General features: G+C 42.8%; 3 protein-coding genes across 3 annotated transcripts; 2 read left to right on the forward strand and 1 right to left on the reverse strand.

Annotated features, from left to right (window-relative positions):
* The first annotated feature begins 3,735 nt into the window (after positions 1-3,735).
* Positions 3,736-9,007, forward strand: cdkn1a (cyclin-dependent kinase inhibitor 1A). The gene is given in 4 exon segments (XM_051074556.1): positions 3,736-3,978; positions 6,709-6,861; positions 6,863-7,211; positions 7,304-9,007. Coding segments are annotated over 3 exon segments (504 nt in total). The 5' UTR covers positions 3,736-3,978; positions 6,709-6,762; the 3' UTR covers positions 7,360-9,007.
* A 2,109-nt stretch (positions 9,008-11,116) lies between these two features.
* Positions 11,117-16,953, forward strand: tmcc2 (transmembrane and coiled-coil domain family 2). Its single transcript, XM_018681359.2, has 5 exons — positions 11,117-11,476; positions 13,506-13,901; positions 14,243-14,871; positions 15,293-15,428; positions 15,702-16,953. Exons 1-5 carry the CDS (start codon positions 11,474-11,476, stop codon positions 15,999-16,001), a joined length of 1,464 nt encoding a protein of 487 aa, XP_018536875.1. The 5' UTR covers positions 11,117-11,473; the 3' UTR covers positions 16,002-16,953.
* A 1,587-nt stretch (positions 16,954-18,540) lies between these two features.
* On the reverse strand, positions 18,541-25,906 carry usp49 (ubiquitin specific peptidase 49). Its single transcript, XM_018681358.2, has 7 exons — positions 25,075-25,906; positions 23,435-23,557; positions 21,822-23,293; positions 21,360-21,567; positions 20,757-20,865; positions 20,367-20,572; positions 18,541-20,268 (listed from the first exon to the last, which is right to left on the reverse strand). The coding sequence occupies exons 3-7, from the start codon at positions 23,226-23,228 to the stop codon at positions 20,165-20,167; spliced, it is 2,034 nt and encodes a 677-aa protein (XP_018536874.1). The 5' UTR covers positions 23,229-23,293; positions 23,435-23,557; positions 25,075-25,906; the 3' UTR covers positions 18,541-20,164.
* Positions 25,907-26,216: the final 310 nt, after the last annotated feature.

Genomic DNA, 26,216 nt, shown 5'->3' on the forward strand with positions numbered 1-26,216 from the left:
TGTTTTAATTGATAGTTTTATTATAATTTGAGATACTTTAGCAGTACAGGTGTGTAAGTTAGTGTGAGATGGATGAGGTTGATTGTAAGTTTTCCTGTTAGGAAGTCACTGAGTCAAAAGAATATATATATATATATATATAACAACCTCTCAAGTACATGTTCCCGTCTGTCCCCGCAAATTCCCTCCTTTTCTGTCGTACAAGGTGTCCGGTATGAGTTCGTTATGTAATCCAGTTGACTGCGAGTTTAACCCTTTCACCAGGATCGATAAGAGATAAGCCATCCAAATAATGGTGTCCTTGTGCTGCTGATAAAGTGTAAGTGTGGTGTAGAGTCTTATTAAAAGTTCCTGAGGACTGTTTACAGAGTAGAAAGTGTTCACTCAGACTGGAATCTATCATTACGAGTGTTAGGTGGTAATTTAGGTCTGTCTGGTGAGACTTAATAAAACTTAACTGTACATTGTGGTCTAAAAAGCTGCTGTTTCTACATTTACATTTACTTTCTCTGGTTCCCACAGTCATGTTTCATAGCGCCCTACACTCTTTCCACTGTCCAATTGCTTTTTTCGGTCACACCCCCGAACAAACCCACGGCTCCTCGGTTCACGCAGACAGTCCACGTGAACCGGCACAACACTGGGAACGCCGGGCGCTCAAATCTGCGCGCGCTTTTTCACGAGTTACTCAAGACCGTGTGACATCATAGAAGCGATGACTCATCACATGGTATCCACGGAGATCGCGGTCTCCACACTTCTCCAGGAACCCGCGGGAAATCCACTCAGAAACCTGCGGTGTTTACACCCACTATTATGTAACACAGTGCCTGTTTGTCGCCCACGGAGCTCAGCACACGGGTTATGATTAAACTGGGAAGTGTAAAGGTGCTGCCTCTTGGGGCTAATTTTAGATTTTGTCACACTTAGTTAAATCTATCTATCTATCTATCTATCTATCTATCTATCTATCTATCTATCTATCTATCTATCTATCCACGTGCTCAAAAGTGAGACATTTGAAGACCTAAACTTGACCTCTGGGAAACTGACTGACCCCCTTCACCAGTTTTGTAGACTAACCCACTAAAGGAATAGTTTGACATTTTCTGAAATGTGTTTATTGCTTTTCTTGTTCGATTAGAAAATTGATACCACTTTCAGATTTTTCTATTAAGGCTACATCTAGCAGCCGATTAGTAAATCCACCTGTCAGTGGCTCAGATTCACGCCTTGTATTCTGTTTGTGTGATTTGCACAAAAATCAAAGTGTAAAAAGAGGGATTGTGGTGGCATGGCAAAGTGCCAGAGGTTTTTTTTTTTTTTTTTTCAGTGACTTCCTGAAGTCTTCTCTGGATAACAGGCAGTCTTAGAGTGCCTGCCTTAGTCTTAGGCAGTGTTAAAACAGTGCAAGGGGCTGAGACATGAAATTCAACCCAGACGATCTAGTCTGAGTGACAAACCTGTGAATTTTAAAGCTTATCAGATGCCAAAACACTGCACAGTGGTCCATAATGCTTTATAATCGGTTTACAGCTCTGAAAATGATCGCAGTAGCAATTACAGTATCATTCCTCACAATGATCGTGTAAACAGGTAAACAGAATAAATTCAGCATTCATGTTACAAAGTAATCCACCAGAAATTAGTGCCTGCATGTGTGTGATTGTTGAGCCTGCTTCAACTTTTTTTTTTTTTTTTTTTTTTTTTTTTTTGCCAGAGGCCTCTGTGTTGGCAGCTTCACTGCACTTACAGACCAGCTCCATTCAGATAAATGAGAGGGCTGTGATTCAGGCCATGGAGACTGCCATTACAATTACCAGTAGTATCATTCCTTATTTGGGCATCATGCATGTACAATATGCTGAGACCCTCTACATATTGTCCTCCACCGCCCATTATTCATGTATATTGTAGAGCATTGTCATGTACTAGAATAATGATAGTTTCAGTGTTTTGTGCGCATTGATTGGGGTGAATGACTTGAACCATGAACACAGATAGTCACACTGTATAGCCTATACAATTACACATCAGGATCACCTAAACTTTGCTCACAAAGACATTAGCTAACTCCACCTGACCCATGAGTGTAAAAAGTCAAGTATTAAGGGTGCATACGTTATGCAACCACAGTTGCAGGTAATAAAGTTGCAAAGAGTAGACGACCTTGTGTCAACAAATAGTTAACTAATTGGTTGTGCCTCAAGTTGCCTCATTTGGCTTCCAACGTTTCACAATGAGGATGCAGAACAAAAGCCTGAATCAGATAAAGCACATAATGAATAAAAAATATGTCTCAATGACTCTCTGCACTGTGCAGCTGCCTCAGAGCTGAGAGATAATAAAGTGTCTACTCAGCTGTACAAATGTGGAGCCCTTTGCTGCAGTCACACAGCTGCTGCTCAGTCACATGCACTCATTGTATTCTTCCATCTTTGTTTAAACTTCATTAACTTCAGTATATATCACCACTGCATATATAGCCGCACTGTAGCTGTACTCATTGTAAACAGCTTCCAGGTCTGAGTGTGTTTCTCCTGCTCAACAAAGGATTCACTGTGGTGTCAGATCAGTTGGGCCTTTATAGACTGCATCCTACAGTTGGGGGCTCTTGTTGTTGACGTGCTGGGAACTAGGCTGAAGGGCAGCGTGACGGGGTTGGGCAGCATGAGGAGTTGTTTCTCGGCTGACTTGTTGCCGAGAGACACAATCCTGGCCCCAACAACAAAATTGGGTGGAGACAGACTTTGGAAAACAATATGTAGCCAATGTGGAGGTTCCCTGGTTTTAAGTGGCTTTTTGTAACAGGCAATGTTAAGATGTAAGAGCTCTCAGAAGGCCAGAGAGTCAGGTTACAGTGGCCTTGGTGGCAGGTATGTGTGAGGACAGCAGGCTGTAGTCTGAATAGTTTTTAAGTGTTTGAACCAAACGGCCAAAATCTGACATATTGTCATCATTAACTTTACTCTAAGACCGTTTTCCAAGTCAGTGAGTTTAAATTCTGTTCAGTTTTCAAACTTTATTAATTCATTATTATCATTCATTAAAAACAGCAGAAGTAAAGTTCTAAGATATGTTAAATAAATAAGCCCTCAGGCTTTATTGTGTTTTATTACTTACATATCATAATAGAACACCCTGAAAGGGGTCACTCTGTGTAATGAGTAATATAATCTTTTGGTACTTAAAATAGATTGTTTTCTCATACTTTTGTACTTATACTTCAGTAGCATCATGACCTTTATTTACGGTTTTGATAGAAGTACTCAAATCATTTCCTTATGTAAAAATAGTAATACCACAGTATAGTATCACTCCACTGCAAATAAAAGTGTTTTTCTTGAGTAAAAGTACAGAAGTAACCTGTTACTTGCAAGTAAATGATTCAGTCATCATTGGTACCCCATCTGCATTAGCTGCCAGATACATGTAGTGAAGTACAAGTATAATACAAGTAGAATGGATCTCCACTTATTTGTGTGATCATGTGTGTGCATTACTGTACACCTCCTCTGTCATGCGCAGAGAGAGAGAGAGAGAGAGGAGGCGGGGTTCCGTGCTGGGCCGTCCCGAGCTGGAATTTCCTCCCAACTACTACGGATCCAGACTCTTCACGTGTGCACATGTGTTTACCGGGCCAAATCCACGTGTAAGAGCCAGCAAGACCCCGCCTCTGCACGAGACGTGGAGCTTCCCCGCCCACCGCAGTTCATAAAAGTTTTAGCCCACGTCCAAGTCCGAGAGAATACTTGGAGAAATTATCAAGCAGTTTATTCGATCTGTCGCTGAGGTTGACGTAGTTTTATTCAAGGAAGCTGAAGTTAAGTAACATCAGCCTGGGGGGATTTTTCGCATCATTACTGCTGTGAAACTTGAAATAGAAAACAACACGGAGGCAGATAAACAGACGAACTTCAATCAACAAGTTTGAAATAAAGAAGATTTTAATTGGACTGAACTGCAGCAGCTGATAATGTGAGTAAAAAGACTCTGGAGTCAAGGATGTTTTTCCGCATTTGATCAGTTCATTTTGTGTTTTTGTTTGTTTGTAAGCAACAGTAAACAGACATGTCAGTGTTGTCTATTTACCCTCTATATGTACAACGTTATATTCATTTATTCATATAAAGTTTATATTTTTATTCCTACTGATGACATGCTACATGACTAATAACTCTCACTGCCCATATAACCTGAAATCACACTGGTTCATTTCTACACTTAAGTTTTCTAGCTTCACTCAAACTTCACTAAATATCTTCAAAACTCTCTGAGACTTCTTGTTGAGTTATTTTTGACGGTGAGGGAGGGCGGTCAGGCTCCAGACAAGTGACAGCCCAGTTTGACGGGTGAGACACGAGCTCCGGCCTCACGTGGAGCGGTGTAGTAAACTGGGCAGGGTCTGGTCTGCCTCTGTCGCCGAGCTCGAGCTCGAGCCGGTGCCTCATGCGTGAGTCGCTCTCCCGCCACAGCCCTTGAAATCACTCCTTCCTCCCATCGCAGCCCCGCCCTCGCCTGCTCTCTCCCCCCTCCCTGCTCTCTGACGTCCTATCCCATGAGGAGAGGAGGAGAGGAGAGGAAGGCGAGGGGGAGAAAAAGAGGGGAGGTAGGGAGGCGGGTGGTGTCTATGTAGTGACACAGCAGTGCTCCCCAAAAACTCCCCACACCACTTCCACTCAAGACAGATGAGGATTTTTTTAGATTCTGGACCAAATTTGATCAGATTTTTTCTAACATAGTCATCCCACCTGACCTCAGGACATGCAGGTCCACAGTTATGTAACAGTGGGTGTGGAGCGACAGTGAAACCCATGATTACAATAGTCATCTTCATTCACTCTGTCTCTGCCATAAGTTATAGCAAGTTAAACTCTTAAGATCTGAATTAAAGTGTTTGAAGTTTATCAAAGAGCAGATCCAATTTAGTAAACTCTTTAGTAAAGTCATAGTGCAACAGTGAAAAGTTGCACCAGAACATTTTTCTTGTTAGAGTACAGTCTATAAACCCCCAAAATAATAATATACTATAAATAATATACCATTTACCGTTTGCTACCTCATGAAAAAATTAGCTGTGTCATTGTCAGACACCAATACGTTTGTTTCTCACAAGCAATTTCAAATTAAAGGTTCGACATCAGCATCAACATCCATTCGGATCAATATATAGCCCCTTGATGCATAGTCTCAAAAAAGCTTCAGAATAATAATGAATTAAAGTTTATGAGTGAGTTTCTGTTCATCGGGAACTTGTAAATTTAAATTGTTGCGTTCTGTTTTGTTAAACTGGGAATGAATGGAGAGTATTTCCTGGAAAAACGCCACATTGCATGACCTCAGCCTTGTCGGCTCAGCTCTGCTGTGCCTGTGGCCAAGTCACATGATGCAACAAGAGCAGTTTTACCGGACTTATATCCACATATGTTTTACTGTAAAGCTTTGTTTCAGTGTCAGACAGATTTTAAATCAGCCTTCAGTCCAAGACAGGCTGAAGTTCATGAGCCTGACTGTCAGTGTGTTTGGTTAACAGCTCATATGTCCATCTATTTGAACTGATAGTTGACAGAATTACTTCACTGTATCCTGTGTGAACTCATCGCCGGCCTAGAACTGGAAGTTTCTGTGCTCGGATGAAAAATCATCTATTAAATCTGCATTAGCAACCTTCATTAGTGTCCTTTATGTTATTAGTCTAATTAAAATGACCTCTCCTCCTCTGCAGTGCTTTAGCTGGATAATTAGGGTGGGCTGGGACGGGTTTTTGTTGATTGTTCCTTGAAATGGGAATCCTGGGAATGCTGCCCAGCCCTTCCCGGATAACTATAATGACTTATTATCCTCCAGAGACACAGCTGATTCCTTCCTGTAGTTCTCACAGGGAAATCCTGCATCTGTTCAACCTTTATACTTGAAATAGTTAGTTTATTGAAGGCTGTGTGTATGTACTGAAGTGGAAAGCATTGACCTGATCTTCCCTGATTTTTTTGCTCATTAAATATTCCTGATCAGTTGCTCAGTGAGCCGCTCTGTTGAGCTGACTGTGGGTAGATGGTCTGACACTGCCACCTAGTGTTGACTCTGTGTGACTGAGCCTGAGGACTTGTCTTCACATGTCTGCCTGAGATTATGTCCAGACATGTACCAGTGATTCATATCAGAGGGCACAGTGAGTCACTGGCTGCTCTCTGTACTGATATAAAGAGCTCCCCCAGTAACACCAGTCTGAGATGTTCTGTAGTGTTCACTGAGGGAACTTTAACTGGTTAGCACAATGGTAAGACTCATTTCTACTTTTAAACATTTGTTATTGGCATCAAGAGGCAGTTTTTATTTGAGGTCACTTGAGAGAAATCAATGCATCGTTTGTCTGTGCAAAATTATATCTTCATTTAATTAATAAGCCACTTCACAGCAAATTAATTTGAGTATTGATTAATTGTTTAGTTATTTCATAAGCTAAAATACCAAATGTTGGCTCATTTCAGTTTGTCAAATGTGAGGATTTGATGCTTTTCTTTGTTAAATGTAAGAATAAACTCTCTCTGTCTTAAGGTTGAATAAACTTATCATTAGAATACCTAGAGCTGTGGGAAATTTTAAAAGACAGTTTTCACTATTTTATGGACAAAGCAGGGAATAACTGTGATAATGAAAGTGATAGTTGCAGCCTCACCCAGAGTGATTCATCTCATTTATGTCCAGCAGCAGCTTTCCCAGCTCACCGTTGGTCTTTCTCTCCGTTCCCTGCAGTGTAAAACGATGGCTACACACAAGCAAATCCTGAGTGCCCTGGGGAACGGCCCAGCCCGGCGAAACCTCTTCGGCCCTGTGGACCGAGAGCAGCTACAGGTGGAGTATCCAGGTGGCCCTGCGGAAAGACCTGGAGGAGGCCTCGCGGCGCTGGGGCTTTGACTTCATCTTGGACAAGCCTCTGGAGAGCAGCGATTTCCAGTGGGAGGGCATCCCAGGCACCAAGGTGCCGCTGCTCTACCGATCCTGCATGCTTGGTCTGGGAAACACAGAAGGTCAAAGGTTGGCAGAGGTGACGGTAATCTCCAAGGGAGGACGGGCGGAGCCACAGCAGAGCGAGAAGGAGAACATCCCGCGTACACCAGAGAGACATGGTGAGCTCAACCTGAAGGACCTGGAGAAAACACCAGAGAAAAGAGAGAACACAGGGCTGAAGAGGAAACAAACAAACATCACAGGTACACAGTCAAACATCCAATCAGTGAATGTATAGAGTTGTAATTCCAGGTGGATTTGCATGAGCTGAACTTCCTGTTCTTTATCCCAACAGATTTCTACCAGGCTAAAAGAAGAGTGGTTGGGATGCCGCGCAAATCCGGCGAGTGATTTTCAGGGCACTTTGCCGCAAAGGTGCCAATACTCCCAAAAGAACCACACAGACAGTCCTACACTCAGGAACGATCCGTCCTGCACGGATTCTGCACAGTCACTCACCAGGGTCAGGTCTAATACCCCGGTGAATCATCTGAAAACAGAAGGGACCTCAGCTACACATGATTACTTTAAGATTAATTAGGGTACTGTATTCACTCTGAGGGGGTTGGTGTTTTTCCCAGTGGTAAGAAGGGGACATTTGAGCAGAGAAGATTAACGGTAATCTCTCGAATCAGTGGATTTAGACTCGTTTGGATCAAGAGGGGGGGATGCCAAAGTGTCGACTGACATTTCCTACTGTACATTCCACAGAGCTGAAAAGCGCACCCAACGTCTCAGCTTCATGGAAACTCTGTACCTCCTGCAGTTACAGAAACTTGACAAATGAGCATATTACTGAACACACTTGAAGCAGACGTTATGTTGGTCAACTTCATTCTGTCTCACAATGAAATTAAGGTGTGTCTGTGACAAAACTGCAGAGTGAATGAAAATGGTAGAGAATGGATGAAGCCCTTTGGCTCCTTTGTTGAAATCCACTATTGTGTTTTCTACAATGTTCTTTCTTAATGTGTATCATGAGGGCTAGGAGTCTTTTTTTTTTTTTTCTTTTACAAGCACTTCCTGTCCAAAGTGTATCATACTTTATATATCCAGCTGTACATTGTTTTTTCTACCATCATGTACTCATAGGAAAATGCTTGAAGACTTGTGATATCCCGTACATGCAGTTGCTTTGCTTAGATTTTAAATGACAGAAGTGCCATCATGTCCTCTTCCATCCACTGTATGTCGATTGAATTTCGAAGCAGATCTCCACAAGTGCCCTGCTCCAGACTCTGACTTGTGCACAGCACCAGATAATGTAGGTTAGGAGTGTAACACCATCTCTTTGGAAACACTTAAAAACAAATATATTTAGGTTTATTTAGATATACTGTATATCAGATGTTTATCAGTAGAGTTTAATACAGCACTGTTAAGTAGCATAGTCATTAAAACATTGCAGTATTGCACAAACATCTGATAGGTGGTGTACCCACAGCACCCAGTCTCAAGTGCCTTCACGGTGTTTGTTTCAGTATTTGAAGCTAGATAAAGGACAATCAGAAGACAATGTTCTCAGAAGTAAATGTGTTATTTTCTAAGCTAAAGCTATGTGCTTTATTTTCTCCTATTTGGGCGCATAGTGCAATTTAACAGACAATGTGTTATTATCTGCCTCAAAAAAAACAAACAAAAAAAAATAGTATGTTTTTTCATGACACTTGTTTATGTCTACGTTGGCAAATCCTGCTGCTATGGGTAATCTGAATGGGTGTCAAACCAAGGTCACTGTAATGCTAATCCTTATGAACTGACAGCTTTGAAATGTTTGCCACCACAAATACGCTAAAGCAAAGCAAATGACAGCATTACCCCAAACTATGAATGCACTTCTGTTTGTAGACGCTTGTGCACAGGTCCTACATATTGTTTTATGTTAAAAGCTACAGAAAAAGATCTATCCTTATTTATTGTAAGATATTATACCTTGTGTTAATTTAGTTTTTGTTTAATTATTATGAGAATTCCAAATTCAAATAAAATGTTAAAGTTTTTTGTGAGTGTCTTTACTGTGTGGTCACTTTTGCTTTGGTTCTTGTATGTGCTGATGAATAAATATATAGGATTCTGCTATTTCTGCTATAGCTTTGTTCTGATACTCAAGTATCGGAAGTAAAAATCTATATTATACAAATATATAACTGGTCAAGAGCTAACTTAAACTAATTTATAAATTATTTTCTACATTATTCAGTAGATTATGTACGTACAAATCAGAATAGCTGCCTTGTAACTATACATATGAAATATTTGTGATCAACACACAGACCGACAGAAACAAATCAATGGGCAAAAATAAAAAGTAGACTGGGCTGTGGTTGCCAGTGGGTAAGAAACTTGATTATTAGTTTGTCATCAGCTTTATTTCAAGTTTAAAGACAATGAAGGGTAACAGGAGTGTTTCCGGTGTCCCTTACACCCACTGGTACATTTGGAGGTAGTAGTAACAAAAACATATATTATAAAGGGGAAAAATACATCTTTATCCATGGGCAAGGTGTGGCATAAAAATCTGTTGCTCAAGCTGATGGTTAAAAACAAAAAGCTGTTTAAACATGTGTCACTGCTCCCCCTGTGACCTCAAATCTCCCCAGTGTTTTCTGTGTTTCTTCTCCTGCCTCCTGTCTGTGTGTGTGTGTGTGCATGGAAGCGTGGCGCTGCTCCTGGCTCACCTGCTCACCTGTTGCCTATCATCACCTGCACACCTGATTCTGATTTTGTAATCTCCCGGAGTACAGGAACTACTAAGTGTTTCTCTATTGTCTCTCCAGTGTTTTTTGTTAACTCGTGTGTTAACTCCCTGTGTGTGTCTCCTGTGTCTGCCATCTTGCTGCTCACCTGTTTGTTTCCACGTCTCCCTCTTCATCCACCAGCCAACCTGCCTTCATCATCCTCCCTGTTCAACCCCGTTCCTAATTACCTTCTCCTCTGGTCTCTACTTGTGTCTGCTCCTGGGTCCAGAAACAGTGTGAACCTAAATGTAACAATACAGGCTAAAACATTATAAAATACACCTATCTCTTGTTTTATTTAGATGTATTTATTAGAGGCTTTTTATTCTTTAACATTCAGTTGAGCGGCGGTGGAATGTGATAAAGTTTATTTACTAAAGTACAGTGCTATTTAAGGTACTTGTACTTTGATTCCAATTTGTCCTTCATACTTGTACTTTGCTACATTTCCGGGGTAAGTACTGTACTTTTTATTTCACTGCATTTATTTAACACCTTCTTACAGATTAAACTACACAACAGAAGGCTCCATTATCTAGTTAAATTAGCTCCAGGTGCATCAACTATAACAGTTTAATGGCACTTACACATGTAATGCATCTGTATCAATAACCCAATAATATAATGCATAACAATAAAGCAATACAGTAAAACATTTGTCTGCAGAGCAAGTACTTTTAAAAACTTGAAGTACATTTACTTGGGGTAAGATTTTGAGTGCAGTACTTTTACTTGACATGGAGTATTTTTACAGATGTTTTTTTATGCCACAGCCAGCCCATGGATGAGTCATATGAGCTCCTCTGAAAAATATTTCGGGTTTGTTTTTAAGATGGTGATGATGGTTTGCTTTCATCTTTTTAACTGGGTATCCTTCCTCACACACACACACACACACAGTGAGATGGAAGCAAGCACAAGGAGATGTGTTGAAGTTCGGTTTGCATGCAACTCAAACAGCCTCTTGTTGCGATGCTGCACTTTTTCTTCCTTTGTGAGGAACGACGGGAGCAAATTAAGAGAGTGAGTCACTGCTCAGACAGACACTGTGTACTTTGGCACCACATCACTGCTGCCCCACATCAGCACACACACACACACACACACACACACACACACACACACACACACACACGCTGGGTGTACGTGTTTGTATTGATGGTTGAAGTTGGATGAAGGGCCCAGGGCAGGCCCCGCCACAGGGCCCTGCTGTGTCCACCCCCTCCCCTCTCCCTCCCTCCTCTGGCTTCAGCAGCACAGAGAGCACCTGCACGCCTGCGCTAAGCTCTCCCATCCCCTCCCACCCTCCTCCCCCTTCCCCGCCCATCTCCCTCCATCATCTGTCCCTTAGCTCCCCACATCCATTATAGGGCAGGACAGCTAGCATTTGCATTTAGACTGAAAGAGGGAGAGAGGGAGAGTGGAACAGAGGGAGGCGGAGGGAGCATATGACACAAAGGAGAGAGAGGGAGAGGGAGAGAGAAATAGATCAGAGCGTCAGGGAGAGGGAGTGGGAGGCTGCAGATATCGATGGCATTAACAATGGAGCATTAGGATCCAGAGAGGTGATAGTCAGCCAGACAACGGCTGAGGGTGAAGATAATTTTGAGGAGGGGGGCTCCTCCTCGGTGAGCTCAGGGGGAGGAGGAGGAGGGAGGAGGAGGAGGAGGAGGATGGGCCTCGAACACAGACTTGCAATGGCACTGCAAAAATTGGATTAAAGCAGTATGGTAACGTTTCTAATTTAATTTCTCGCTGTGCTGCTTGTGTCTCATCCTCATGTGTTCGCATCCACGCTTGTTGACATCCATCGGCCGTCTCTCGTGTCTCAGTGTGTCTCCTCTGCCGAGTGAACAAGGCACAGGCACACACTCTGTCCGCTCTTGTTTTTATTATTATTATTATTATTATTATTATTATTATTATTATTATTTTATGCCATAGACATCTGCCATCTCCATCCTCATCCTCAGCCCCGCTTCTCTTCTTCCAACCTCCTGGAGCTTTTTAATTCATCACAGGACATCACCCTGCGTGCTTTAAAGAAAAAATAAGACACCGTTAGATCTGAGCATCATTGCAGCCATTGCTGTCTGCTGCTCTGTGTTGTTTTTGTTGTCTGTTTTCACCCATCGCCGTACACTGCATCCCGGCTCCTCTCATAGACCCATCGCTATATAACTGCTGCATATAAGCATCTGACTTTTATCTGACAAGATCAGGAAATGATTATCCACCGGGGACTGCAGTCATCTGTTTTTTTCTCTCCCCCCTCTCTATCACTCGCCATTACAACGTGATTGTAACCTAAACTCAACACTGCTTGGCTTCGCTTCGCCCTGGCTGATTTTTACAGTGGCCCAGGGGAGCTTGTGCTCATTTTCACAGTCACGCAAATAAAATACACACTGACACACATTAAAAAAAAAATCCTCGCACCGTCCCGTCTAGAGAAATTAGAGCAGCGGCTGTGAGATGTTCGGTGTCATGTGTCCGCCTGAGCTCATGTTTGCAGGGTCTGATTACAGTGTTTTGACGTCAGGCAGAGGGTCATTAGTGATCCCACCATCTGCCGAGCTACATATAGTCTATAGATATGATACTGAGCAGGGAATCCCCTCGTGGATCGATAGGATATCAGCAGAGGGCTCATTGTTTAAAGGGATTACATCATGGTGATGTTGTTTGGGTTTTTTATAAATGAAAAGACAGACAGGCATTTAGATTGATGCCAGAAACACATGAGGAGATTTACATATGGTCAACATTTCATCATCATCATCATAACTGTCACTGGCTGCACACCATCATTGTTTTAAATGCACCATGCAGTGTGATTTTACCTTGTTATTCCTCATTAAAACTTAATGCATTTTCAGAGCAAAGTTGTGCTAAAGTAAGTTGTTTGCATCGATGCTGAGTTTCTGAGGCTGTGCAGGGCAGGAAGCAGAGTAATTATGTATCATCTAATTAATGCATGATGGCCTTTCTGTGTACTCTCTGAAGCCTCCACCAAATCAATTACTGGCATTACCGCCAGGGGTGGAAAGTAACTAACTGCAAGTAGGCTACTCCCATTTCATATGTATCTTTTTTATGCGTTCAGTGTTTCTACCTGGGCCTGAGCTAACTCGAAGAAGAAAGTTTTGATGATGTTATTTTAGACAGTCTTGTGTTTCTAAACTGTCCCACTTAAGCTTGAGTAAATATTTGTTCATTGTTCATTCATTATTGAAAAAGAGAGATGACAGTTTTGCACTTTGGGCCGACCTCCTTTGCTCTGACTAAAGGCTCTCTGGGTTAATGGAAGTTAATGGAAACAAATTTATTGCAAGTGTCACACCAGAGCACTTTCTGCACTATTTTCCCTACAATAAGTTTCAAGTTACAGAGGTCCTTTCAGGAAACTTCTGGAAAATAATTAAGAACACTGGACCCTTAAAATACTAACAGTGTATATATAACAATTTTTGGAAAGCCAGTGATTACAGAGGAGCCTGGAGTTTGTCTGTTATGGCATCATTAGATGAGGACTTTTTTACAGGTTTCAACTCGACAGAATCAGGATGATTGGCTTTCTCATTGTGCCTCAAAATAATCTTCAAAAGAGCTTCTTTTGTTCTTTTACCTGACAGGATTTCAATACATGCAATGCTTCTTCTATCTGAGTAAAAGTATTTGAATAAAGTCATTCATCTGGAGTAGTTGCAGTACTCTTTCCACCCTTGTTTACTCCCTTGTTCCCTCTCGTCCCCTCAGCTGGACAAGAGTGAGGTGGCAACACTAGGCCTACCCTCCACCACCAGCCATGGAGGCTCTGACAGTAACATCAGCGCAGATGGAGCCGGGGCAGCGTCTGGGATCATGGCCGGGGGTGCTGAGGGTTCAGGGGCCGGTGAGCCGCAGCGGACACGTGCTGCTCTGGAGCACCTGCAGCAGAAGATCCTGAAGGTCACCGAGCAGATCCGCGTGGAGCAGGAGGCCCGAGACGACAACGTCGCAGAGTACCTGAAGTTGGCCCACAACGCAGACAAACAGCAGGCCTCCAGGATCAAGCAGGTCTTCGAGAAGAAGAACCAGAAGTCGGCACAGACCATCGCACACTTGCACAAGAAACTAGAGCACTATCATAAGAAGCTAAAGGAGATAGAACAAGTAAGTGAGAGTGTGTGTGTGTGTGTGTGTGTGCAGTTAGTATGTAGTCATGTGATATCTGCTGTTTCTGTACTGTGACTGTTTTGAATTATTATCTCATGACTGACACAAACAAGTGCTCTATATTTGTGAGGATAGTTGTGTCCAAATATAGGCTGATGGTTCTCATCTCCTAACACATATTTAAACCAATGCATCATCCTGTGTCTCACCTAATTCTCTACAGGACCTGCTTTCCTCTTCTATCTTCCTACAGTTCTGTCCCCTAAACCTAATCACCTCTTTCCTACCTTTGAGATCCTCCACTTCTCTGCTTCCTCATTTCTCTTCCCTCTCTACAGAATGGACCAGCCCGGCAACCCAAGGATGTCCTGCGGGACATGCAGCAAGGACTGAAGGACGTGGGGGCCAACGTTCGTGCTGGGATAAGTGGTTTTGGAGGTGGGGTAGTTGAAGGGGTCAAAGGCGGCGTATCTGCCCTCACCCACACAGCCGTGGTCTCCAAGCCGAGGGAGTTTGCCAGTCTCATCAGGAACAAGTTTGGCAGCGCAGATAACATCGCTCACCTGAAGGACACGCTTGAGGACGGAGTCGGGGGCCACTCTGAGGACACCCCGACGCCTCGTGCGCTGAGCGGGAGTGCCACCCTGGTCTCCAGCCCAAAGTACGGCAGCGACGACGAGTGCTCCAGCGCCACGTCAGGCTCAGGGGCAGGCAGTAATTCTGGTGGGGCCGGAGGAGGAGTAGGAGGAGGAGGGGGGATATTAGGGCCAACAATGGGGAGTCCCAGACTGGACGGGCACCACCACCACCACCACCACATGCACAGCTCTTGGGACTCTCTGCTCGAGGGCCTGCAGGAGATCAAGGCCAGCCAGGCACACATGGAGGACGCCATTGAGGACATGAAGGGTCAGCTGCAGAGTGACTACTCCTACATGACACAGTGCCTGCAAGAAGAGAGATACAGGTAGAGATCCCCAAAACACTGGCACTGACACACAACCTGAGTGTAAAGGAGTCACAACCTCAGGATTATTATTTTTACTGAAGGTGTAAATATAAAAACAAGTCACAAACATACACTTAAATATATTTTCAAAAAGGCCAAATAATTTCCTAAAACAGCTGGGCACTGTAGTTTTTAACAGATGTTTCTCAAACGAGCAAATAGTGCATTTGTTAGGGATTATTTTCAGCTGTGGATTAATACACATTTGGTGCTCTAGCTACTATTTAATGCAGCTGGACATGTAGGATAAACTTAAACCACAGCGTCCCTGGTCATTACAATGAAGGAGTGAAGCAATGAGAATACATGACTTTTGAAACTATTTAAGAGAGGTGATTCCTAACAGGATTCTTGTGTGTGTTTTGTACTTTTAACTCAGGTATGAGCGACTTGAGGAGCAGCTGAATGACTTGACAGAGCTGCACCAGAATGAGATGACCAACCTCAAACAGGAGCTCGCCAGCATGGAGGAGAAAGTGGCTTACCAGTCGTATGAGAGAGCGAGAGACATTCAGGTAAAGAGACTGTCCTCTCATATCAGACAATGGGGGTTAACTGCCTATATGTTTATGTGGCAGGACTTTTCAGTGGGTGTCGAGTTACCTTTAAAGGCCCCTGACAACTTAAACTAAAAATCTGAAGTATTTCTCTTAATTAGATTTAAACACTAAATATTCATGATTAAGTAAGAAAAGCTGATTGAGAGGAGAAGTTCTCAGGACCTTTCAAGCTAGTGAGGAAATAAATGTAACACTGTGGTTACTCTTTGTGTGGGTTTGTGCGCACAGGAGGCCGTGGAATCGTGCCTGACCCGCATCACCAAGCTGGAGCTGCAGCAGCAACAGCAGCAGGTCGTCCAGTTGGAGGGAGTGGAGAACGCCAATGCTCGAGCCCTGCTGGGCAAACTCATCAACGTCATCCTGGCGCTCATGGCCGTGCTGCTGGTCTTTGTCTCCACTTTGGCCAACTTCATCACCCCTCTGATGAAGACCCGAGCCCGGGTGGCCGCCACCGTCCTGCTGACTCTGCTGCTGTTCATCCTGTGGAAGCAGTGGGACTTTGTGGAGCTGTGGCTGCTGCCCAGCTGAGCCCCCCCCCACCTGCAAGACACTCCAGAGGGGACCAGAGCAGAGAGTCACACGCTGGTTTCAACTCGACTGCCATCACTAAAGGATTCAGAGACTGAAATAGAATGAGAGCTGCTGTGCTTGTTCCCTCTGAGTTTAAAGTGGGAGTACCTGAGGACAAAACTTGGCACTTTTAGTTGAGGACAGGGTGAGATCCAGCCCACAGAGTGTGTTGAGAGGTGTTTACAGTGAAAAAAGACAAAAGACATCATCTCATCTCGCCCAGATCTACTGCTGTTGATGACCGATCATCGATTGCATCGCTGTCACCAAAAACTGAGTTTCTTGCAAGACATCTCTGGATCGTCTTTTCTAATTATTTATGATACATGACTTACAAAGACTAGAGCAACTAATAATGACTGTAAAATGCTGATCATGTTTGCTGTAACCTTCATGTTGAAGCTATAGTATATTTGAGAGGAAAAGGTTTTTTTCATGAATGTTATGTGCTCATGCATGCCCTCATATGTGCACTGAGATGCATCTAGCTGGCATGAGTTAACATTTCATTAATGACAAAATGAATCTTCTATAACTGCCATTTTGTTGTCAGAGATACAGTGCAGATATGTCGTATTCAGTGTCATTCCTGGTTTGTTTCACATCCTGGTTTGGTGTTGAAGCTTTTAGACGCATTTTATTTCTTTTTGTCTTTTTCTTGAAGTCAAAGGAACTGGGTTTTTTTTTCTTAAAAGAATGCTGATATCTGCTAAAATTCATAATAATTCAACTATGTAAATCTGTTCTGTCCATAAATACTATTTCATAACCACTATTGTAGAACTGCTACCACCCACAGTGTCAAACTAACTGGCATGTCAAATTGTATCAAAGTTTATATCCAGTTTGCAAAAAATAATTATTGCTGTTTTATTAAACAATGTAAGAAATAAATGATTTCATATATTAGGCTGATCTTGGATAAATGTTTGCTAACTTTGGCTTATCATCTTTACTGAGACTGAACTTTTTTTTTTTTAATGCTTTCAGGCTGAGTAAGAGCATAACATCTTACATAATTTAAGTTCTAGAAATGATGGCACGACTTTCTAATAATGCATCCTATATAAAAGCTGTAAGTAACGACTTCATTAATAGTTAATAAGTGTCCACTTAAGCTATAAAGACTATTTATAAGCTATTAATAAGAGCGACTTTTGAGTTGCCAGGCTGTGAAAAATCCATTGACTTATTGGTCCATATGGGCACTTTTTAAAGGGGCTGCAGTGTATCTGGACTAAAATAATTTAATAGCAACTTAATAAGCATTTATTACTGGTTCAACCACATCTATAGCTGCAGTATTACCAAATAAAGAATAAACGCTAATCACAAGAATTTTAGCAACTAGGAACATACATACATACACATTATTAATTATTGCTGCTTTATAATATAGTAGTAAAAGTAAAGGATTTATTTACCATTAATAAAACCTTTGGCTACAACTCCTATAAAGCGTGTTATATTAGAAAGTGGTGCTGAAATAATAATAATAGTTTAAAATCTGAAATTGCATATTCACCTCATACTATAAAAGAAATAAAATAACTAATGTGTAATGTAAAGTAAGCACATGAATCTCCACGACACTGCAGATTTAACAGAGTGTCATCAGCAGCTCAGAAACTGAAATGCTCTTTTTTGCTAAATTGCTAAACATCAGCCTACAGCTGCAGATAACCATACTGGGAAATGCTAACCCGCTGTTTAGCATTTAGATGAAATACTAAGCTTGACTCTCCAGCAGAGAAGAGTCACAAAGTCAGAAAACTGATGTTATATATAACAAAATGTTTGCTAACTTTGGCTAAGATTAGCCACAATAAACTACTGATCATAGTCACACCAGAGTGTTTAGATTATTTAAAGGGGCAACATTTCAGTTATAAGAAAAATAAGGTGTTGTTTTATCTCCAAAAAGTTACATAGTCTTGCTTTAAAGCCAATAATAGGCAAACAGAGGTGACTGAAGTCTTAAAATCAATACATTGTGGTTTATGTTCACTGATGTGAAAAACAGTGAGAATGGAGATAGGAGACCAGTTCACAGCAGAGAAGAGAAATAATCCTGAGATTATTTACATTTAATGCCCCCTCATCAGCAGCATCTTTGTCTAGACCAGATTATATTTATTCTAGGTTTCAAATCTTGAAGAAAGCATTAGAGAAGCAGAATTAATGTGAGGCCTCGGATCAGCTGTGCATCCATCTGCTAATCCTGTGGATTATTCCAGCCCTACTTTTTTGTATCTGTCTCAGTTATGATGCTAAATGTGTGAAAAGATGATTGCTAACACATTCTTCCTGACTCCATTTATACACACAGAACACGCATGTAGCCTTTAGTGTTGTTAACACAGCAGGCAACGTGACGGCTAAATAACTGAGGCTATATATATATAAAATGCTCATAACCTGTATGAATATATCTTCTTTCAAATAACCTTTCATGTGTCAGAGAAACCACTCACTCTGAACTGGACACGACACTAACAAATGTTTCAAATTTGTTTTGTCTTTTTAATAATTACTGTCAGGCAAAACCCATATGACCATTACATTTATGACAGGTATTCTTACAGTACAAGACAGAACTCAAGGGGATCAGAGCCAGTGGCATGGCCACACCTGACCACTAAAAAGTAAGACATTCATCGTCATTAGATTGTTCCAACTTTTACAGAGTTCACAAATGTAATTTGCATTTGACTCGTATCAAACACAATAGTTCTTTTCTTGATTACCTAGCAAATTCTAAAGACCTTGATAGAAACAGCAGAGTAGAAAAAAACATTGTATAACAAGCAGAAGAATTCCTGATTTTATCTTAATTTCCTGTCAAGATGCAAGATGTACAATATATTGCTTTCAGGTGCTCAACTCAAAATGGGTAACCCCCCCCTTTCCCCCATGTCTCCCACAAACACATTCTTCTATCACAGTCTGCCCTTTTCGCTCGTTTCCCATCTCCTGCAGCTAAAACACAGGTGCAGTGTCTCCGACCTGGGCTCAGACTAGTCTAACCGTTAAAACCGCAGGGGAAGCTGCCATTTAAAGACATTACAGGAGCTAAAAGATGAACAATCACAAAGATAGGACCAACAGTAATAGCCCCTCCTCAAAAGTGCAGCTTTCCATCGCTCATCTTCAATCTGAGTCTGAAACTCATGCTTTTTGCTTCTTTTCGCGGAAGTGAAACATAGAATGACTACAAAACAAACTAAAACAGAAAAAAAAAGATTCCTGTTCACTGAGGGCGCACTCCAAGGCCTTGAGCCTAAGACACAGTATCCAGTCACAGCAGTACAATTGAGGAGAGGACGTGGTGAAATACAAATGACACGATGAGTATTAAAAGTTTCCGTAACTGACATTTCACAATAATTAAAAAAGTTGAACAGGAGGCAACACAGAGTCTAGACTTCAGCCTCTTCCATCTCCAGACCCCTTTCATTCAAGTGACTCTATGCAATGATGTTGAAAGTTGTACCTCCCATAATGTTTTAGTGCATCAAGATCAAATGTACAGTCACATATAAAACGCACACTGTCAACATTATTGTGAGAGAATGCCCCAAACTCCAGAGTCCGTGTTGCCTCTGAATGTAAAATGCTGTTTCAGGAGAGCGCCTGGTTGTTCCCAGACTCAACAGACATGAGCCTGATTGTTTTTAAAAACACGGACACACAACTTGGTGTTCAGCAGGACAGAGGTGGACCTGCTCCCACAGTCTTCAGGCCGTAAACCAATATGCTGGTCCCACAGGTGGAGAAACCTGTGGCCTCATTTATGAAAAGGTTTTTGATTTATTTTATTTTCTTTTGTTTAAATCAAACATAATCCAAACCTTTCTAGTAGCAAATGCAAACCCACTATTTGTAATTGTAAAATTACAGTATGTATAACCATTGTTTTCATCTTTCTCATCTAGATTATGCTGCTAAAATTTTCACCTTGACTCATGATTGTGGCTGTCCTACTGCCCTCATTGCTATCTTTTTTTAGTAAATCATTTTTAAAGTGATTGTTTAATGACATCTGGGAAAACATCAGAGAACGTTTTCATAAATGCAGCCCTAAGTTACCACGTGCAGGACGACATCACAGCGAGAGGTACCTAGGCAGACCTCTGGGTATAGAAGAGAATATAGGCCTGAGTGTTGCACACTTCCTCCACACTGCAAACCTTCATCTCAGAGTCATTACAGTGGACCCAGAAACCTGAAGAAGAGGGAGAAGACGACAAACCAGGTTTAAAAAAGCAGCAGAATATCAGGACGTCATGCGTTGATGTTGACCAAGTCCGGCTTCTTCCTCACCTCCTTCTGTATTGTAGCAGTATGCGGTGTAGTGCCCTGAGCCGAAGCCTTTGCCGTGATGCATAACTACAGCAGACAGATCGTAGGTGTAGCCTCCTCTGTGGACAGAGTGACCTGAGCCTGTGCAGCAGTATGGTTTGATGTTCAGAACCTGGTCAAAGGCCACATGGACGCCGATTTTCTCCCTATGGTTCCGCCCCGACCATCTGCCGTACAACAGGGACTAGTTAGTGTCACAGTGATTCATAAGCTTCTTGATAAAAATAAAGTCTCATGCACTATAAAACTCTGATGTCAGCTGAAGGAAACAAGAATAAACAACACTAGGGTTCTCAAACTGTTTTAATTAGAAGTAAACATTATTCTTTTAAAAACAGTCGAGAAACTTGCCTGAAGCGTTTGAGGTGCAGCCGTAGAACCTGAGGTAAGCGGTAGATCAGAAGCTGCTTACGTGCCTCTGACAGAACTATGGGTTTGTGGGATGATTTCCGTCTTCTTTCTGCCATGAAACAATAAGATGATAAGTTAATCCACAGAAGAATCCAAACGCATATTACTGATGTGAGGCTTTGCTCTAGTTCAGAGGAGACACACTTTCTTAAAACTTATCAGGCTTTGCAAACAGGTAAAGACACATTTCAGCGGCTTTCATCAAGGCTGCCGGCTTTGTTTTCAAGACATTCAAAGCTCTCAACGAGGATTCCAAATCCAAGGCTTTCTACAAGTGGGCGAACACTTCCTACATCAACAAGTGATTGTCCTCCGTTGCTGCTTGTTCACTGGCTGAAGAGATGAAAGGAGAAGAGGAATGGTTGCCTAATGCTGGAGGCACAGCTGCTCAGTAAACACTGAATGAGGTGTCAAAATGCAGAATCCAGTTTCAAGAATCAAATTAAAGTTTTTAATTTGGATTCTTGAAAACTGGATTTGAAATGGGAAATCCTAACAGACCAGAGCGTGGTGTCTTTGTGTTGCAGGAAACATTGTACTAACTGTTGCAGTGGTTGCAGGCGTAGATGCTGCCTTCAAGAGCCTCCATCTCTGTAAACTTGGACAGCATCTCAGTGAGGGTGCAGCTGCGCTGGTAAGCTGTAGAGCCTGAGCCTTTGTCTACGCTGTGGTACCGCTCTGGAAACTCCAAAGACAGATCCCAGAATGGCTCAACTGTGTTCGACTTGTGCTTACAGGACAGACACGTCACCTAAAACACACACAGGGAGAGGAGAAGAAAATCAGGCGAGGAGGTGAGTAGTTGTGATGTTTGTTGATGACACAAAGTCTGAGTCATTTTAGAAATTAAATGAATTTATAAAGACAATAAACTATAAAGACAGAAAATATCCCAGTATTAGAATATCTGATGTGCTACAAAATCAATGTGCAGTTGATAATCATAAGACAATCATTCAATTAAATCGTCATATCAGTGCACTTCTGTCATGTTGGGACTCTCACCTGGCTGAGTAGCTGCCCATGAAAAATGGTGTTAAGGACCTTTAGCACTTGTTTGGATAGTTTCCTCTTTGTGATGGGGATAACTATCCTGCGTTTGGACCCCTCTGTGTCCAGCTCCTGCTGCACCTTGTCCAGCAGCTCACACAGGAACTCCTGGGCGTCCTGCTGGTCATATCCTCGGAAAGCTGGGATGAGGTTCCACACAGAGTGCAGCATGGCGAAGGGAGAAACCAAAGACCACCGGCCTGACCACATGACCCTGAAAAGTGTATGCAACTCATGGCACAGAGACATCTGCTGGCGGGTGGAGCACCGAGGCTCCTTGGGCTGGACCAGCTCCGCGGCCTGTGGGGAAGGCAGAGCGCTTTCTTTTTTGCCCACGGGCAGATTCCAACTGCCTGCCTTCCCCATGCGTCCCAGAGGGCATCCTGACAGCGCTGTGTTACCACTGCTGACTACACCTCCTGTTACCCCCTTCATCCCCTGGGAGTGATTGGTCTTGGCCAGCAGCTCCTCAGTCTCACACAGGTCCAAAGTGAGAAAACACTCCCTGAATTTCTGCAGGTGGCTCAGCACTTGCAATATTGAGTTCATGTAGCATGTGTTCCCCAAGTTGCGCAGACCAGTGACACCTGGAGCGGGTCTCCGACGGGTCACCGCATGTGTGGAGTAGTATCTCCTCAGTTTGGCAGCTCTGCCATTCTGAGGAGCCTTACGGGACAAGGTTAGAAGGGAAGGCTTCTTGGGAGGAGGAGGTAGGCGTTCTGGAGGGTCGCGAAATTTGCGAGGAATGAGTGTGATCGTTGAACGTGGCGCCTGAGTAAGAAGCCTAGCACTCTTTCTGGGAGGTACATTGCCAAGCTCTTCCATGAGTCTCCTTTTTACCTCTTTCTTTTGTCTTCTAGCTTCCTCGAGTTTCTCCTTGCGTTGATTCTGCAGCTCCTGATGTTTGCCGATCCACGTCTGAAACATCTTCCCTAGGAGCGCTTTCCTCCTGTGACGCAAGGCCAGCTGCATGGCAGGCTGCGGCCCACCTTCCCCAACCCAAGGGGTGCATTCCCCCCCAGTCGAGGAACGTAGCGAGCGTCTACCTGGGCTCCGAACAGTAGAGAGCGCCCCTCTGAGGAGTTTGAGGTCTCCCTCTGCATTGTCATTGAGTACATAGTCTCCACAGGCGAAGCAGAAGACATCCAGCTCACGCACCTCCATAGCCAGTGGGTGGTGTGACTCCTGAAAGTGTTTGAGCGAGTGCTCCTCCATGAAACGTCCACAGGCCACGTGGGAGCACTTGAGGCAGGCCCACACTGAATCGGTGGTGCTGCAGTCCACACAGTGCCATTTTTGGGGATTGAGGATGGAGTGATCGTGGCCCAGACGAAGGCGTCCCACGTGCTTACAACGATCCATCTCTCCAGATACACATGTGGCCTCAGTGATAGGACACACGTCCTGTAGCCAAGCAGCAACTCATTCTGAGGTGAGAGTTACAGAGAAAAAGTGAAGAGAGATTAAGATCAATGCTTATCATAGTGTACACTAGTATCAGTCTGAATTATTCTAATTAATAAACTGGGCTGTGCAAAAAGTGTCAGAAAATTAAAAGGTGTACTTACTGTTAATGTAGTTTGCTTGATCAGGTTTGGGACAGTACATCACAACATCTGCAGAGAACTCAACAGCAACGTTCAGCTCGATCACCCATGACCACGGTCACCACCAGCACCAACAGGAACATTCTGCAACACCAGGATAAAATCGAATTAATGAAGCATCAGAACTCTTTTCTTTTTTACTGACAGGTTTATAATCAAAGAAGTTGTTTTCCAAATCACACACTTTAAAAAGGTACTTCCTAATGTGAAATTTCTGTTTTGGAAACCTAATATTCTCAAACCTTTAATAATAATAGTTTATTAAAAACTGTTCTAGGCCCTGAAACCTGAGTGTGGTGGCCAAACTTCCAAACGGGATGTTTAATTTAAGATTTTGTTTTTGATTCTAGATATACACAGAGCGAGAGAGTTTCATACAGCACCATAATGAGTTTAGAGGTTTTTCCTTGGCTTCACAAAGAGCTTGAGGCGTGTGGCACACCACCATTTGATGTAATATTGGCTTTCACAAATAAACTTGATGTGACATTTGCTAGGATAAATAATAGTAAAGAATTAGCAACTGCTGGAGTTCAAATCAAACACAGTGTGGTTATTGTGGTGCACACTTTCCTTAGAAAATAAGCAAAATTTCAGCTGTGGGCTGGTGTTGTTTATTCAAAATATTTCCTTCGCATTGAAACAAAATATGGGGCGTTAATTTCCTCAGAGATAATATGAAAGTTCTCAAACAGCCAAACATGGAGGCAGAAATGTTGACATGAAGGGGAATGGCTGTGTCCATTTAAATGATATGGTTAATCCATGTAATTGTCTACACCACCAGCACCAGCGCTGTACTACACACTCTGTCTTGCTTTTTGTTTTTCTCTTTGTGTAAATAATCTACTACTTTTAAAACTAAAATTTGAACGAAAAGACACCATTAACTTGAAAGTCGGTGCAACTGGTTTCTAGTGGGTTGCATACCCAAATCGTAGTGTGTTATGTTGTGCTATTGACGCTGCATGTTAACTGTCTATTAACGCGTCTGACACAAATTTTAAAATATCCCCACTGTCTGTGTGTCCGTGTTTTAAAGCCTGCTGTCTGGCTCAGACTGGTTGCCTCTTATCGCCATGCTAAGCTACTCCACCATCACCATGTTCAGCCAGAACAAAGACCAGTCAGAGAGCCACTCTCCAGGAACATCCAACAACTTTGTTGGTCTGAAACAGCCCAGCAGGCAATAAGTTAGCTAACGCCGCTAACCGCTAGCTCCAGCGGCTCGGCACAGGGTCGGCGTTGCCCAGCCTTTCGCCGTCCCTCGACGAATAACGTACTTTATTGCACACAGATGGTTCTCTTGGCACGTTTATGTTGTTAGCTTGCCACGGCGGCTAACGTTAGCCACACGGCTAACGCGTTTGCTGAGGACAATCGAAGTTAACCTAACGGTTGTTGTCGGTCGCTAACGTTAACTAACGATGCACGGCTTCGCTCGCTAGCGAACTGCGCCGTTAATCGTTTAAAAACTCCCCCGGTGACATTCACCGCAGAAAGCCGGTTAATGAAGTGTAACGTCACGTTAACGCGGGGCCCTATCTGCGTCCGTTTATACATTTGTAACATCTGATAATGGAAAAGCTGGGTAACATTACCATCGCCAACATCCATCCATCCATCCGGTACACTCAGAGCTGGTTGTTGTCCTCCTCGCAGATTGAACAACCCAACTCCCGATCCGAGCCCAGACCCCGCTGCTCTCATTGGACTGGGACTGAGCGGCAGCCGGGCTCTCATTGGCGGAGTGGCTGAACAACAGGCAGCAGGATGGACCGTCCGACCGTCCTCCCACCGAGGCCACATGGAACAGTAACCGAGGCTGGGGTGCAGACTGGGGCAAAGAGGACAGCTGCCCCAGAGCCTCCGACCCACTGTCCCTGAAAGCCCCTCGCTCACCGAGGGGCCAGCTGGTTAGTGATAATCTGATAAAATGCATTTGAGGATGTGAGACTTTTAAGCACAGTATTGGTTGTTTCTGGTGTTCAAGCTGTTATTGTGGAGGGTACTTGTTTTAGAAATCTAGCCTTGAAGCCTCTATTACTTCAAATACTGTGATTCAGTAATCACAGGGTGAAACTGGTGCCAAGTATTAATCTATCACAAGGCTGCTGTTTGGAAAAAAAATATGCAGTGAATACGTAAAGTTATTAGACTCTCATCCTTCCCCTTTTTAAGTACTGTAGCTGTATAAATCAGATTTATTATTCAGTTTCTGTAGATGTACCATCACATCTTCTCTTGCATATGTCTCTACCAGTTTTTTAAAATTTATTTAATTATCTATTCATGCTTTAAATCCCTATAAATCCTCTCAAGCTCTTTCTGATAGATGTTTCTCACAGTAAAATGTTCAGATCCTTTTGAAATAAAAACAGCAATGTTACAATGCAGGCGTACTCTGTTACAATAAAAGTCCTAAAAGTTAAAGTATTTATTATGTAGTGCGATGGCCCCTTTCTGATTCTCAATAATTATTATTAAGGTATTATTTTGCCTTTTTAGACAACTTATCTGAACTGTGTGGGTGGGAACAGGACAAAAAAAATCAGCTTTTATCATAAGTCTTTTTCATCATCCCATGTAACACCCATGTTTTTCCTATTCTGACAAGTAAAAACATCTGCTGTGGTATTGGGATACCTAATCCATGTTACCTACACTGAATAGCTACAATGAGAGCCTACAGAAACTGTAGCATCAGTGAACTGTGATCACTGCTCTCTGCACAGATGCACAG

The sequence above is a fragment of the Lates calcarifer genome, linkage group LG12 (genome assembly GCF_001640805.2).
Source record: "Lates calcarifer isolate ASB-BC8 linkage group LG12, TLL_Latcal_v3, whole genome shotgun sequence".
Taxonomy (NCBI): Eukaryota; Metazoa; Chordata; class Actinopteri; family Centropomidae; genus Lates; species Lates calcarifer.

Bases quoted from the DNA above. Each gene is read 5' to 3' on its own strand.
- tmcc2 (XM_018681359.2), top strand. The intron at 14,872-15,292 runs GTAGAGATCCCC...CTTTTAACTCAG, and splicing joins CTGCAAGAAGAGAGATACAG to GTATGAGCGACTTGAGGAGC. The intron at 15,429-15,701 runs GTAAAGAGACTG...TTGTGCGCACAG, and splicing joins AGAGAGCGAGAGACATTCAG to GAGGCCGTGGAATCGTGCCT.
- usp49 (XM_018681358.2), bottom strand. From the start codon at position 23,228: ATGGATCGTTGTAAGCACGTGGGACGCCTTCGTCTGGGCCACGATCAC. The intron at 20,866-21,359 runs GTTAGTACAATG...GTTTCATGGCAG, and splicing joins CGCCTGCAACCACTGCAACA to AAAGAAGACGGAAATCATCC. The intron at 20,269-20,366 runs GTGAGGAAGAAG...CCTCTTCTTCAG, and splicing joins CTGCTACAATACAGAAGGAG to GTTTCTGGGTCCACTGTAAT.